Raw genomic sequence first — 16,855 nt, forward strand, 5'->3', positions numbered from 1 at the left:
GATTTTGTCTAGTTTGTCACACTAGACTTGAGAGCACTGACACATTTCCATAGACATTAAACTGTTAAGTGATTTATTCTTGTTTGAGTCTTTAAAAATACCAAGTTTCAAACCTATGCTTTCATATTCCTATCTAATGGACTAAGGAAACTTTCATGACATTTTAAAATCATTCAGTTTCTCCAGATAGCATTCCATACATGGATTATATTTTATTAACAATACTTACTTCAGGGTATTCTACTCATGACTCTTACAGATTCTGCGATGCGTATAATATTTTAGGGAACCCATGAAGGGACACGTCAAGACACTGTGTGCTTTAACCAATCTAACACATCATTGTCAAATCAACAACTGAGTCATTTTGCTATGTCAGGAGGTAATAAGGTATCCTACTATAATCATCATCACTTCGTTTATATGCTGTAATCATTTATGGCAGATTTATGGTAAAAAGAAACAACTCTAGAATCAATGAGTAAGAACTAACGGAAAGGTTAATATGGTGCTGGTTAGTAGAAAATAGAAAAAGTAGTTTGTTGCTAAGACTGTATTTAAACCAGGCATATACAAAGCATGTAGCTCAAGGGGGCAATAAAACTATGAATTAGTAAGGTTTAATAAACTATTAAAAATTACTATCAAGGTACTACTGAATCATGATCATTTGTTATACAACATGTTATATTTCTAAGCATCTACAAAATTGGTTATTTTCTAGAACCAAAATACATTTTTAAATGTTAGCATAGAAAACAGGACACAAATTTATACTCTGCAGGCTTTTATCTTTGGAGAATTTTGATGTAACAACAGAGAGTATTAATTGTTAATACTGAAATTTCACATCACTGAAACTAAAACATGACTGAAAACGTTTACGTATAGTCTCATGATCAAAACATTTGACTTTTAAATTGAATATTCCCTTCATTACACTTAGCCCTGTATATCAATTGCCAGTTTGGGAAATGACAAAATGAAACTTAAATTAGACAAAAATTACTTGGAAATCTTTATTCCTTCTTCTTCATGTGACTCAACCCCATATTCATGAGAATATGTTAAAACAAAAAAAGCAAACTCCCAAGAAACGATCAAAGTTGCCATTAATTGAGCATTATGAGGCAGAGTTTCATACCCTGATACAGTTTTTTTCATAAGATCTTGAGAGTAGAATACTTATACCACATGCTCACTATCTTCCTCCAAGAAAAGGAAGCCCTATGCCTGGTTGTCAAGTCCTATGACATGGATAACATACACATGTATCACTTTGTTGCTTGATAATGAATCTGTCTTTAGTACATTTAAATAACATTTCCATCACAATTTCATACAACACCTTTCTCTAAAGAGTTCAAAGTGAGCTTACTAATATATCCAATCAATGCTCACAGCTTCTGTAGATGGTAGACAATACTGAGTATGCAAATAAGGAGAGAGTTTCTGTATGTTCCAGCTCTAGTCAGATTAAATGTTAAAAAATTACTACCATGAAACATTCCAAGTTGCTGTATAGAACACAGTATTCTATGTAGTTCTAGCTAAATAAATATGATAGTCATAAAACTCACAAACTCAGTGAATTCTCTGTCAATTAACCTGCGCTGAGATTAGTCAGTGTTTCCTAACGATAGACTGGAAGGTAGATATTACGTAGGTAAAAACATAGTCTTGTCTATTATCTTAATTTTGCCAACAACAACCACATGGAGTTTGGAATCTTGACAAGATAATATTTCTATGAGGAAAACAGAATCAATTATCTGGAAAGTAAAGCAAGTATCAATATTTTGTTTCAGAAAATGTATATGTTTTATGCTATCAAAAAAAAAGAAGAAAAAGAGAAGAAAAAAAGAGATTCAAACAGGAAGTTTACATGAGCAGTATTTAAAATAATCAGTTCCTAACAACTGTTAAGTACAACTTTTGGAAATTAATTTACATAATGATAATCTACATGTGGTAGGGTTGAAATTATTTAAATGACATTATATTTCACTATTTAGTCTTGCTCCACCACTGCTTTAGCAGTGAATCCTTATGAAATGTAATGCAGCTAATGAGGTAGCTTTTTAACTGAACAAACTGACAGGCCCCATATCTGCAGAGGCAGCTTGAAACCGTGCCCAACCTCTTGGCTTCCCAAGAGGCTTTTCAAAATTCAATAAATAACATCTGTAGGCGATGTTGGGTGCAGACCTAGCAGAGTGCGTCATAACACTGTGCTGGCAGAACAAAGAAACCATGACGACTGCCAAGTTTCCATGGCAACTGCTGCGAGGCTCTGAGAGTATAATAGCACATCAATCACTGTCCAAAAGAACTTCATTATCAGCTAGAAGAAACCTTTAGGATCTGTTTAGTGTACAATTGTGGGTTAACTCACCTCAAAGCCTTGCTCTCTAGCAAAAGTGGCAGCTTCCTGAAATAAAAAAAAAAAAGAACAGTTAATTATAAAGTGCTAGGTAATGAAGAAATAATCCATTCTGAAACTCATTCAGTCTTCTTTTTACACAATTATCTCAATATATCCACATAGTTCAATTTTTATTCTTACACCAAAAAAAAAAAAAAAAGATTTCTTTTTACCTTGGCATAAAAAAAAAGGCAGCATAATGTCAACACACTTCACAAGTTGAAATAAGATATAGTACATGTTTTTACTGTAGCTGTCACTGTGAGTTCAGGTGTTTTGACCCCAGCAAGGAAAATCATTTGAAACCTAAGGAAGATGCTGATGGTTATGTTTTTAATTAAAACAATACCTTTCAGAAAACTCTTCTGTAGAGAAAAACGTCTGCTAAAAAATGTATAGATTCAGAAAACCCACCACTTTGCAATCCCTGATGAAATTTATTCAGGCAAGGATCATCAATGGATATTAAATTCATTAGGTGAAAGGATGATGGGGAACTGGGTATTTCATGGAATCAAAGTATCAAAGATCACATGCTGGTCACAGGGAGCAAAGTATAACTTTATAATGGAAGGATCAAGCTGTCATCACTTTAACCCAGTGATCGATCCTATCACTTATCATTAATAATGGGATCACCAAAAATAGCGTGTCTTCTGTTATGATGCAGTATAAGGTACACAGCATCAGCTATAAAGTTTTTAACATGAACTAATAAAAATTTTATTCAATAACTTGCAGTCTACAGGAAATATAGAGGATAGGAGAACAAGTTAAATGATACACTGAGAAAGCATATGAACAAATCCATAATGCAGGACATTATACAGGACAAGTAGCTTGGTCTCTTCAATAAGTCAATGTTATGATAAAGTGGGGAGGGGAAAAATGACCAGAAGCAATATACAGATTTTAATTGGAAACTGTTTTGAAGAAACCAGCTATAAAATACATTTTGGGACAAGTGGAGAAATGGGAATTAGATAATATTAAGAATTATCGATTTGATAAGGAAAATGTTCTAGATTTTTAGAGGTGTATCCTGAAGTATTCTGGGATAAAATGGCATGCTATATGTAATTTATTTTAGAAAACTTAAAAAAAATAAAGTGAAGCAAAAATGGTAAAATGTTAATGACTGAATCTAGATGTATTCAGTATTACTATTTTTTTGGCCTGTTTGAAAATTTTTGTAATAAAAAGTCCCCACCCCCCATTTCTCTTTGATATAAGATGACAGGGTAACAGAAGTTGAACATCATTTTAAAAATACAGTTAAAAATGTTAAAACAATGTTTTTCTGGATATTAAATATATCTTAAGGGCACAATCTGATGAACCTTATTATATACTCTAATGCCCTTATAATAGGTTATCAAATGACAAAGAACACATCTGTGTAACCAAATCCCTTCCCTTTCTTCACTCTGCTTTGCATATATATTTTCATTTTATACTGATACAGAAAATGGAGGCAATATTACTTTTCCATTCCACTTCCCCCTTGAAAATGGAAAAAAAAAAAAAAAACTGCAGACAACTGTCAAGAGCCTCTACATCTTAACTTACATTTCTCCAAAATTATCTTTGCCAAGAGATATTAATAGAAGGATGGGATGTGAGCCTGAGTAGTGAGCAGATCCAACTAAAACGACTGCTGCACCAAACCATGTAAGGCAGAAACTACAGTTAATGTCTCCAGCACAAATCTGGGTACTATCTACATGTTAAGGAAAACACAGGGAAGAAAAGTATGTATGCACTTATGGTCCAATATACTAATAGCATATAAATTTAAAGAACCACTTTGAGGGTTTGAAAAGGTCGAAATAGACCATTACAGCTGAACACTGAAGTTAATAGAAAGTGATAAGCTGAAAGTACAACTCCTTAGGCTGTTGACTACAGAAGCATAAGGCTGATTGAGTTAACCTTACTTGATATAGATTTTTAAAAAAATGGAATTATGATCTTGACAATTGTTGCAAGCAAGGCTGGCCTCTCTGACAATTTACTTACACTAGAATCTTGTATACCACACAGTCAATAACATTTGCTAGCCTGGATGTCAAGGAAAAGGATAAAGTTCAAAAGATATCAACGTAGAACTTTTCCAAGCTGTCCAACTCAAGAACTAATCAAGCTAATTCTTATATGGAAAAGACAACTAAGAAACCCTGCGAGAACTACTTATTTACATGGAACTTTATCAGCGGCACAAAAGAAACCTAGAGGACTATAAGACAAAGTTAATATGAAGAATCTGTATGACTGAAGTTGCACTAAGACGTAAAAACTTAAAATTCACATACAGTAGTTAAATTACCTTTTTAATGTCCAGTTCTGCTCCCACAAATGTAAGAAGCTATCGGCTGTGATCTGTTACGGTATAGTAGAACTGACTAATTGCAAGAAGGCACATTTATAAATGTCAGATCATTATTCTTTAAGGAAACTGGGCCCTAGGACACTTCCACATCTGTAAACTATTCCAAGCACCAACATATTTCTGACTGAGGAAGGACATGCTGAAGAAAAGTCAACTCAATTTTCTATCTTAGCGCCCCCTCACACAGGTTTGCAGAGCTGTGCCCTATCACTGAAAAGCTAAGCACTTGTTCTATGGCTTAAAAAGATCTTATCTCCTGACTTCCACCTTCTTTTGATCTTGGGCTGGTGCCCCCAGTCACTCCATTAGAGAAGGCAGCTGGCTCACATCACTGCAGACTTTCCCACAGCTAACCTCTGATCTGAAGGTGTTTGTAGATACAATGATGGAACAACATTTATTTTTCCCTCTCAGCAAAACAAATAAAACAACACAGGGGAACAGTTTGACCCAGTAAGAATTTTAAGCAGAATTTTCGTCTTCAGATTCACTGCATGGAGGGACAGAAGGAAAAGGCATTAGGTCAGAAATCAGGGAAGAAAAAAGGGGCATAAATGGTAGGCAGAATAGTAAGGCAGGTTCCAAATATCAAGGGTAATTCCAAGTGAACTGATCACACTAAATTGAAAAGGACTTTTTAGCGTGCCTTCGCAGTAAAAGTGAGAAAAGAAAACAAGCAAGTCCCCATCTGTGCTGCCCCAGGGCGCCACGTACTGAGTTTCACAAATCTAATGAAGCAGTCAAGTTAAAATCCAACCACAGAGTGAATGTGACATGTGGAGAACAGCTAGGGTTAGAATAGAGAAGCAGAGCGGTTCCTAATGCAGGTGATTATCCATGTGATAATCATTATATTTACAGGCTTTCCATTTTAGATCTGACATCAAAAATCACAAAGGAGGAGGGATTAAGGAAATAAACAACCGACACAGAGGCTTTCCTGCTCCCCTGAGAGTGCAGCACTTTCATTCATGCATGACAAGCAACAAAAGCAAAAGGCCAGGGAAGAGTATTTCTGAGAAGGCTGGATTTCACATTAACACTTCTTTCCATTTTGTTAACTTTCACTATTATTCGGTTTCTCATACAGGTCACATTTTCAAAATCAGTTCCCATTGTTGTCTATGCTATAATACAGTATCATTTTTGGTTTACAATGAATGATACTCACATAATATGTCTTTTACAACAACAAAGCCATTTTTTCCTTCCTGGAATTGAGTGTTGTGAATAAAATGACATAATTAAAGTCTTAGGCTCTCATCTACACCACGCTATTTAGGATTTGCATTAGGCTTGCTGCTTCACCAACCAGGCTAAAAGGATGAAACAACAACCAAGTATGGTTTTTTGAGTAGAGGTTTAAAAAAAAGCTGAAATTCGCGGTTAATGAAAACTATGGAATACTTACATTACGAGTTATTTAAAGGGATTAGCAAACCACTACCAAAAAGCACAATCCTCAGATTATACAGGAAAGGAAGGAAAAACTCAAGTGTGTGTCTGTGTGTATGAAAGACAACAATTTCCTTTATATTCAATTGAGAAGAAAACTGTTTTCTCTGCATTTTGTCTGATAATACCCTGATTTTATTTTATAGAGAATTATCTGTAATCACAAACTAAAACCATAACTAGTCCATATTGTTATTCTAATTCCAATTATTTCTTACTAGTTATATAGAAATACAAATGATTTCTGTGTATTGGCCTTATATCCTGACACTTTGCCAAATTCGCTTATTAGCTGTAGGAACTATTCTTTTGCTCCTGTAAAGAAAGATGTTCCTACTAACCACACTACAAAGTTATTTTAAGAATTTAGCAAATGCCTTAAAAAAAATTACCTCTCTTTTCTCCAGGGTGATCTGAAGGGTATAACTACTAACTACCACCACTACCATAGCTCATAACCCTTGCTCTCCCACTTCCTGCTCTACACTTCAAGGCACTGAACCCAGTTAGAGCTATTATCTGCTTGCTTACGTTACCACTCTACTTTCTGATAGTGGACATGAGGGGTCTTGGGTGTAGGCTGAAACTTCATGGACTGAAGCAAAAAAGGGAGAAGACCCAACTTAGGACCAAAGAAAGGTAACTTGTGACTATCCACCGAAAGCAGCCCATCCATTCAAAACAAACTGTTCTGTTACCCCAATGCAAACAGGAAGCAGAAAGTTCACTGGAGTTCCCATGGTCTTCACTCAAGTCATAGGAGTCCAGGGCTTTAGGAGAAGCCAAGGGAGAACCGAGCCACCAAAACAGTTCTGCTGTTTTGTTTGTTCATCTCTCCATCCAAATAGAATTTACCCAGCAGGGATAGTTTTAGGCTAACAGATACTATTATGCTAGAGGTATATCAGTGCTACAGCTGTTGTAGACCTTACAATAGTATTAGACTTTGACTTGATAATATTTGAAACAATACTGTAAATCCTAATGGTGTGGTGTACATGAGAGTCTAAGATGGAATGTTATCTATGTCTGCCTTTCTCTGTATAAATCTATGTATAAAAATCTCTCTATATAAATAAAATTCTTAAATTTGTATATACATTTAGATGTATAATGCCTTTTTCGAAGGGCTTTAAATGCAAGATGCTTCCTTTTTGCATTGGGGTAACAGAATAGTTTGTTTTGAATGGATGGGCTGCTTTCGGTGGATAGTCACAAGTTACCTTTCTTTGGTCCTAAGTTGGGTCTTCTCCCTTTTTTGCTTCAGGGGGCAGTTACAGCCAAATGGAAAGAGTACAGGGCTTAGAATCAGAAGACTTACACTAAGGTTGTTGTTTTACAGCTCATTTGATATGTAATCTTGAGCAAGTCACTCAGTATATCAGTTTATATCAACACATCTGAGGTCAACAAAACGTACTAGATTGTTGCTAGGAATAAATAAAATATTTAATGTGAACTGTAAAATCATTTTGCCTATTGAATTCAAGCTCTTGGTAAGATCTTAGGATAATTTAAACAAATGAATTTCAGAGCATCCAGAGTACATTCAATGATTTGTCCTATCTGTGGATCATATGTGTAGTAGAGAAGCCTCTGAATTGGTTGCCTACTACATTGATCCCTAACTGGTGATGTTCAAATTCTTGTAAAATTCCCTCCCCTTTGAATGCGGGCTGGACCTAGTGACTTGCTTCTAACAAATATCTGACAAAAGTGATGGGATGTCTTGTTTGTCCATCCTCTTGCTCACACGCTCTCTCTCAGCTCTTGCTCTAGGGGAAATAAGCTGTCATGTTGTGAGGACTCCTATGGAGCGGCCCATGACTAACAACCAGAGAGGATCTAGGGCTTGCTAATAGCCATGTGAGTGAGCTTGGTAGTGAATACTTCCCAAGCAGAGATATGACTACAGCCCTGGCTGACATCCTGATTACAGCCTTGTAAGAGAATCTGATTCAGAGGCACCAAACTAAGCTGTGCCTGGATTCCCTATCCACATTTTATACACGAGGAACCTAAGCCTTAGAGAGGTTAACTAACATGGCCCAATTCAGATACCTTCCATTCAGATTATGCTAATCCTTAAAAAAAGGTCACAATAATCAAATCAAACAAGCGTGGCTAACAAATCAATCGTAGGTGAGCAAATTATGGAAAGATAATTTAGATACATACTATCTAAATGGTTTTATATACCTGATTATGATTAACCATTTCTTAGCTGTAGCGGTGATATACCTCTAAATCATGCTGACATTTAATGATAAAGAACTACCTGCTGTTTATTTTTTTCCTGCAATATATTATAAAGACTTATGTTGCTTAAGCCTCTAAATATTTCTTCATGCTATCCTTCAGACTATGAATTACTTCTTCTTTATGCTATCTACAAAATCATTTATATATTTTCTCATGAAACTGCATTAATGTTATACTACTTTTAATATTAAACTATTTCTGAAGAGGAAAAGTTTTAATTTGTAAATAAAGTAAACAAAGCCTAGAGAAATTTGTTAAAGAAAATATAAATCTGGGAAACCCCTTTTAAAATGTTTCATTTATGAAAATATCTGTACTGATTTTTCCAAAGAATATAACATACAACTTTTGGGAGATTTTCAACCTGTACTCTGACATTTATTACCATATGCTTCCTGTCTGCAGAATGCTGAATAGAAATATTATTTAACATTTACTGAGTGCCAAAAACTCCGTGGGGCAATGTATAAACTATAAAGGCACACATGGCCCCTATCCATTAGGTTTATAATAAAAATCAGATAAACAGTATATAAATTATAACTTTATAAACATGACTGAAAAAAAATTACTCAGACAAATTACAAGCCAAAAAAAATTAGGTTTAGTTTAGAACATACTTAACCCTTTCACAAAATGATTTACTAGATGTGTCTATTCTACTAAGGAAAGTTGTTAATTCCCACTGTTAAGCATATTTAATGGTGGTAACTAAAGGAAAACAAGTTTAGGAAAAGTGCTTCATCAAAATTTGACTGACTAGCTATTTGGCTAACTTATAGAATAATCCAAGTTTTTCAGTTGCTGAAGAAAGAAAAAAGAGATGCTAGCATAAGAAAATCATCAGGGTAGCAGGCCTCTTACTGGGTATTTTATTTCCATTTTTAATGAGATAACATGTGCTTGGCATAATGAAGGCACTCAACAAATGTCAATTATTTTCCGTATTTCATTTGATCCTCATGAAAATCCCGTAAAATAGGTATTCTTCTCCTTTCACAGATGAAAATCTGAAGGTTCAGAAACATTTAAATATGTCCAAGACCAAATAACAAGTAATCGTAATAGCTGGCATTTGGATCTGAGGCTTTCCAAGTGGTTTGTGCTGGTCTGCTACTGATGAACTCTTTTAGCTGTTTTATGTCTGAAAAAGTCTTTATCTCGTTTTCATTTTTGAAAGATATTTTTGCTGGCTATAGAATTCTAGGTTGACAATTTTTTGTCTCAGTGCTCTAAGGTCCACCTTGCATTGTTTCAGATGCATTCTCATCTTTGTTTCTCTGTACAGAATATGTCTTAAAAAAAAACCAACCTGTCTGCTTTTAAGATTTTTTTTATCACTGATTTTATGCAATTTGATTATGATGTTCCTTCGTGTAGTTTTTTCATTGTTTCTTTTGCAGTTTGTTGAGTTTCTTGGATTTGTGGGTTTATAGTTTTCTTCAAATTTGGAACATTTTCACTCTTTATTACTTCAAATATTGTTCTGTTTCTCCTCTCCAGGACTCCAAGTATGTATGTTAGGTCACTTGAAGTTGGCCAACCCCTGTATTATGCTATTAGTAGAATATTTATAAGTTTTAAAACAGACATTTTTCTTCTTTACTGAATTACCAGTGAGGAACTGAAGGCCCTATGGAGAGCAGGCTACAGCTTGTTAGCCTTAAGTAAAATGTATATCTTTAGATAGGTCTTGTTTCCTTCATTCACTGGCCAAAAAAACCCCTAAAACCTAAATCACTTATATTAATAAAAAGACAGTAAAAGACAAGACAAATAACCAATTCTTACAAGTTTAGACACATGTTTACATGGGGCAATGAGAAAGGTATTACTGATCAGTGCTAAACATTAGACCAAAAACGGAAAGGAAGGCCTCATGATGGGGAGAAACTGGCATTCTTACTAAGTGTCTTTTTAATAATTCTTCTCTCTCAAATGTGCACCAGTGTCTTTTGCATTTTCCATATTCCATGCACGAAGCTTCCTAAAGTGTCAAGGTGTGATAATCACTGCCTATCAATGCGACCTTCTGTGGCCACTCTGATGACACTAACAGCAGAACCTGTCATAAAAGCTCCTCTACTCTTTGAGTCTCTTGGTCTTTTGAGGAAGAAGACGAAATAGAATTGGAAATCACAGTAACATTCACAACCCAAAATATTACTGAATTAAATTAAGAAAGAAACTTATAGGACTACACTGTGACTTATTAGCATAACAAAATATAGTAAAAAACAGAGAAGCATCTAGTTTCCTACCTCTAGTGGGGAAGGGGGGCTGGGGGCAGGAAAGGCAGTTCCTCTTCCTCCCCAGGTCAGAATTTTTAACCTATGGATATGTACATAACACACTCCGTTCAAGTATCACCAATAACCAGTATTATTTTCCTCCTTCTTACTAGGTGACTCACAATAATTATGCACAGAGTGTATTGTAATACTTATGTCTTAGAAACAAGTTCAACATAGACAAACTTAGAATTTTCACAATGGTCAGTGGGAAGTAACAAAGATAGCCATGGCAGTAACAATGAATACAGCTCTCTCAAGGAAAGGAAAAAAAAACAAAACCTACACCAAAAATGAAACTACAAAGAAGTCAAAGGAAAAAAATTCTAATGTGCATGAAAAACAAATCAGACAAATGTCAGGCTATTAAAAAAATAATCACAGAAAGACGATAGAAAACACCCAACAGAGTATGTAGCAGGCACTCCATAAATGATCAATTGAAAGCATAATTCACCTATCCTTCCTCTATGATAAATAGGTTTAAAAAGATACTTTTGAAATGCCAGTACTGCATTTGATAATGAAGTGGGAGCCAATCATTAGTCTACAAACTAGAATCAAGAAATGTCTATCTTTCTACCTCACAAACATTTTTTTGTTTTCTTTTTCTTTTGCCCGCACCACACAGCTTGCAGGATTAGTTCCCTGCCCAGGAATCAAACCCAGGCCCCCTGTAGTGGAAGCGCGGAGTCCTAACAACTGAACCGCCAGGGAATACCGCCCCCCACCCTTTTTCCTCACAAACCTTTTGTCAGAATCTGAGATAATACATTTTCTAATCCTAGTGCTTCCCTGTGTGTTTTGCTGTCTCTGTAACAAAGTATGAGTTTTCATTACATATTAACAAAATGCTGGAAAATGAAAGTAATTCAGCACAGAGGTAGTAATGAAGTGCTGACATTTTTTTTTAAATTTTTAAATTCAATTTTATTTATTTTTTTTATACAGCAGGTTATTAGTTATCCATTTTACACATATTAGTGTATATTTATCAATCCCAATCTCCCAATTCATCACCCCCCCCCCCGTCATTTCCCTCCTTGGCGTCCATACGTTTGTTTTCTACATCTGTTTCTCTATTTCTGCCCTGCAAACTGGTTCATCTGTACCATTTTTCTAGGTTCCACATATGTGCGTTAATATACAATATTTGTTTTTCTCTTTCTGACTTACTTCACACTGTATGACAGTCTCTAGATCCATCCACGTCTCTACAAATGATTCAGTTTCGTTCCTTTTTATGGATGAGTAATATTCCATTGTATATATGTACCACATCTTCTTTACCCATTCGTCTGTCGATGGGCATTTAGGTTGCTTCCATGACCTGGCTATTGTAAATAGTGCTGCAATGAACATTGGGGTGCATGTGTCTTTTTGAATTATGCTTTTCTCTGGGTATATGCCCAGTAGTGGGATTGCTGGATCATATGGTAATTCTATTTTTAGTTTTTTAAGGAACCGCTATGCTGTTCTCCATAGTGGCTGCATCAATTTACATTCCTACCAACAGTGAAAGAGGGTTCTCCTTTCTCCACACCCTCTCCAGAATTTGTTGTTTGTAGATTTTCTGATGATGCCCATTCTAACTGGTGTGAGGTGATACCTCATTGTAGTTTGATTTGCATTTCTCTAATAATTACTGATGTTGAGCAGCTTTCCATGTGCTTCCTGGCCATCTGTATGTCTTCCTTGGAGAAATGTCTATTTAGGTCTTCTGCCCATTTTTGGATTGGGTTGTTTGTTTTTTTAATATTGAGCTGCATGAGCTGTTTACATATTTTGGAGATTAATCCTTTGTCCATTGATTCGTTTGCGGATATTTTCTCCTCTTCTAAGGGTTGTCTTTTAGTCTTGTTTGTAGTTTCCTTTGCTTTGCAAAAGCTTTTAAGTTTCATTAGGTCCCATTTGTTTATTTTTGTTTTTATTTCCATTACTCTAGGAGGTGGATCAAAAAAGATCTTGCTGTGATTTATGTCAGAGAATGTTCTGCCTATGCTTTCCTCTAAGAGTTTTATAGTGTCCAGTCTTACATTTAGGTCTCGAATCCATTTTGAGTTTATTTTTGTGTATCGTGTTAGGGAATGTTCTAATTTCATTCTTTTATCTGTAGCTGTCCAGTTTTCCCAGCACCACTTATTGAAGAGGCTGTCTTTTCTCCATTGTATATCCTTGCCTCCTTTGTTATAGATTAGTTGACCATAGGTGCATGGGTTTATCTCTGGGCTTTCTATCCTGTTCCATTGATCTATATTTCTGTTTTTGTGCCAGTACCATACTATCTTGATTACTGCAGCTTTGTAGTATAGTCTGAAGTCAGGGAATCTGATTCCTCCAGCTCCATTTATTCCCCTCAAGACTGCTTTGGCTATTCAGGGTCTTTTGTGTCTCCATACAATTTTTAAGATTTTTTGTTCTAGTTCTGTAAAAAATGCCACTGGGAATTTGATAGGGATTGCACTGAATCTGTAGATTGCTTTGGGTAGTATAGTCATTTTCACAATATTGATTCTTCCAATCCAAGAACATCGTATCTCTATCTGTTGGTATCATCTTTAATTTCTTTCATCAGTGTCTTATAGTTTTCTGCACACAGGTCTTTTGTCTCCCTAGGTAGGCTTACTCCTAGGTATTTTATTCTTTTTGTTGCAATGGTAAATGGGAGTGTATCCTTAATTTCTCTTTCAGATTTCTCACCATTAGTGTATAGGAATGCAAGAGATTTCCGTGCATTAATTTTGTATCCTGCTACTTTACCAAATTCATTGATTAGCTCTAGTAGTTTTCTGGTGGCATCTTTAGGATTCTCTACGTATAGTATCATGTCATCTGCAAACAGTGACAGTTTTACTTCTTTTCCAATTTGTATTCCTTTTATTTCTTTTTCTTCTCTGACTGTCGTGGCTAGGACTTCCAAAACTATGTTGAATAATAGTGGCGAGAGTGGACATCCTTGTCTTGTTCCTGATCTTAGAGGAAATGCTTTCAGTTTTTCACCATTGAGAATGATGTTTGCTGTGGGTTGGTCGTATATGGCCTTTGTTATGTTGAGGTAGGTTCCCTCTATGCACACTTTCTGGAGTCTTTATCATAAATGGGTGTTGAATTTTGTCAAAAGGTTTTTCTGTATCTATTGAGATGATCATATGGTTTTTATTCTTCAATTTGTTAATATGGTGTATCACATTGATTGATTTGTGTATATTGAAGAATCCTTGCATCCCTGGGATGAATCTTACTTGATCATGGTGTATGATCCTTTTAATGTGTTGTTGGATTCTGTTTGCTAGTATTTTGTTGAGGATTTTTGCGTCTATATTCATCAGTGATATTGGTCTGTAATTTTCTTTTTTTGTAGTATCTTTGTCTGGTTTTGGTATCAGGGTGATGGTGGCCTCACAGAATGAGTTTGGCAGTGTTCCTTTCTCTGCAATTTTTTGGAAGAGTTTGAGAAGGATGGGTGTTAGCTCTTCTCTAAATGTTTGATAGAATTCACCTGTGAAGCCATCTGGTCCTGGACTTTTGTTTGTTGCAAGATTTTTAATAACAGTTTCAAGTTAATTATTTGTGATTGGTCTGTTCATATTTTCTATTTCTTTCTGGTTCAGTCTTGGAAGGTTATACCTTTCTAAGAATTTGTCCATTTCTTCCAGGTTGTCCATTTTATTGGCATAGAGTTGCTTGTAGTAGTCTCTTAGGATGCTTTGCATTTCTGCGGTGTCGTTTGTAACTTCTCCTTTTTCATTTCTAATTTTATTGATTTGAGTCCTCTCCCTCTTTTTCTTGATGAGTCTGGTTAATGGTTTATCAATTTTTTTTATCTTCTCGAAGAACCAGCTTTTAGTTTTATTGATCTTTGCTATTGTTTTCTTTGTTTCTATTTCATTTAATTCTGCTCTGATCTTTATGATTTCTTTCCTTCTACTAACTTTGGGTTTCGTTTGTTCTTCTTTCCCTAGTTCCTTTAGACTTAAGGTTAGATTGTTTATTAGAGATTTTTCTTGTTTCTTGAGGTAGGCTTGTATGCTATACCCTTCCCTCTTAGAACTGCTTTTGCTGCATCCCATAGGTTTTGGATTGTCGTCTTTTCGTTGTCTTTTGTCTCTAGGTATTTTTTGATTTCCTCTTTGATTTCTTCAGTGATCTCTTGGTTATTTAGTAACGTATTGTTTAGCCTCCATGTGGTTGTGTTTTTTACGTTTTTTTCCCTGTAATTGATTTCTAATCTCATAGCATTGTGGTCAGATAAGATGCTTGATATGATTTCAATATTCTTAAATTTACTGAGGCTTGATTTGTGACCCAAGATGTGATCTATCCTGGAGAATGTTCCATGTGCAGTTGAGAAGAAAGTGTAATCTGCTGTTTTTGGATGGAATGTCCTATAAATATCAATTAAATCTATCTGGTCTATTGTGTCATTTAAAGCTTGTGTTTCCTTAGTAATTTTCTGTTTGCATGATCTGTCCATTGGTGTAAGTGAGGTGTTAAAGTCCCCCACTATTATTGTGTTACTGTCGATTTCCTCTTTTATAGCTGTTAGCAGTTGCCTTATGTTTGAGGTGCTATGTTGGGTGAATATATATTTATAATTGTTATATCCTCTTCTTGGATTGTTCCCTTGATCATTATGTAATGTCCTTCCTTGTCTCTTGTAACATTCTTTATTTTAAAGTTTATTTTATCTGATATGAGTATTGCTACTCCAGCTTTCTTTTGATTTCCATTTCCATGGAATATCTTTTTCCATCCCCTCACTTTCAGTCTGTATGTGTCCCTAGGTCTGAAGTGGGTCTCTTGTAGACAGCATATATATGGGTATTGTTTTTGTATCCCTTCAGTGAGTCTGTGTCTTTTGGTTGGAGCATTTAATCCATTCATGTTTAAGGTAATTGTCGATATGTATGTTCCCATGACCATTTTCTTAATTGTTATGGGTTTGTTTTTGTAGGTCCTTTTCTTCTCTTGTGTTTCCCACTTAGAGAAGTTCCTTTAGCATTTGTAAAGCTGGTTTGGTGGTACTGAATTCTCTTAGCTTTTGCTTGCCTGTAAAGCTTTTGATTTCTCCGTCGAATCTGAATGAGATCCTTGCCGGGTAGAGTAATCTTGGTTGTAGGTTCTTCCCTTTCATCACTTTAAATATATCATGCCACTCTCTTCTGGCTTGTAGAGTTTCTGCTGAGAAATCAGCTGTTAACCTTATGGGAGTTCCCTTGTATGTTATTTGTCATTTTTCCCTTGTTGCTTTCAATAATTTTTCTTTGTCTTTACTTTTCGTCAATTTGATTACTATGTGTCTCGGTGTGTTTCTCCTTGGGTTTATCCTGCCTGGGACTCTCTGCACTTCCTGGACTTGGGTGGCTATTTCCTTTCCCATGTTAGGGAAGTTTTCGACTATAATCTCTTCAAATATTTTCTTGGGTCCTTTCTCTTTCTCTTCTCCTTCTCGGACCCGTATAATGAGAATGTTGTTGCGTTTAATATTGTCCCAGAGGTCTCTTAGGTTGTCTGCATTTCTTTTCATTCTTTGTTCTTTATTCTGTTCAGCAGCAGTGAATTCCACCATTCTGTCTTGCAGGTCACTTATCCATTCTTTTGCCTCAGTTATTCTGCTATTGATTCCTTCTAGTGTAGTTTTCATTTCAGTTATTGTATTGTTCATCTCTGTTTGTTCTTTTATTCTTCTAGGTGTTTGTTCTCTAATTCTTCTAGGTCTTTGTTAAACATTTCTTGCATCTTCTCGATCTCTGCTCCATTCTTTTTCTGAGGTCCTGGATCATCTTCACTATCATTATTCTGAATTCTTTTTCTGGAAAGTTTCCTATCTCCACTTCATTTAGCTGTTTTCCTCGGGTTTTATCTTGTTCCTTCATCTGGTACATAGATGTACCTCTGCCTTTTCATCTTGTCTATATTTCTGTGAATGTGGTTTTTGTTCCACAGGCTGCAGGATTGTAGTTCTTCTTGCTTCTGCTGTCTGCCCTCTGGTCAGTGCCGGCATTTTTACTGCACTGAACATTATAAAGTGAT

At 35.5% G+C, this 16,855-nt stretch overlaps 1 protein-coding gene across 3 annotated transcripts in view; it reads right to left on the reverse strand.

The window, feature by feature from the left end:
- Positions 1-16,855, reverse strand: part of ADK (adenosine kinase) — a 511,842-nt gene that overhangs the window by 90,035 nt on the left and 404,952 nt on the right. For all 3 annotated transcript variants that reach the window (XM_059899210.1, XM_059899208.1, XM_059899209.1), the window contains one exon: positions 2,396-2,431. In XM_059899210.1, the coding sequence (XP_059755193.1) occupies positions 2,396-2,431 (36 nt within the window). The remainder of the gene's footprint in view (positions 1-2,395; positions 2,432-16,855) is intronic.

Source organism: Balaenoptera ricei, chromosome 16 (assembly GCF_028023285.1).
Source record: "Balaenoptera ricei isolate mBalRic1 chromosome 16, mBalRic1.hap2, whole genome shotgun sequence".
NCBI lineage: Eukaryota > Metazoa > Chordata > Mammalia > Artiodactyla > Balaenopteridae > Balaenoptera > Balaenoptera ricei.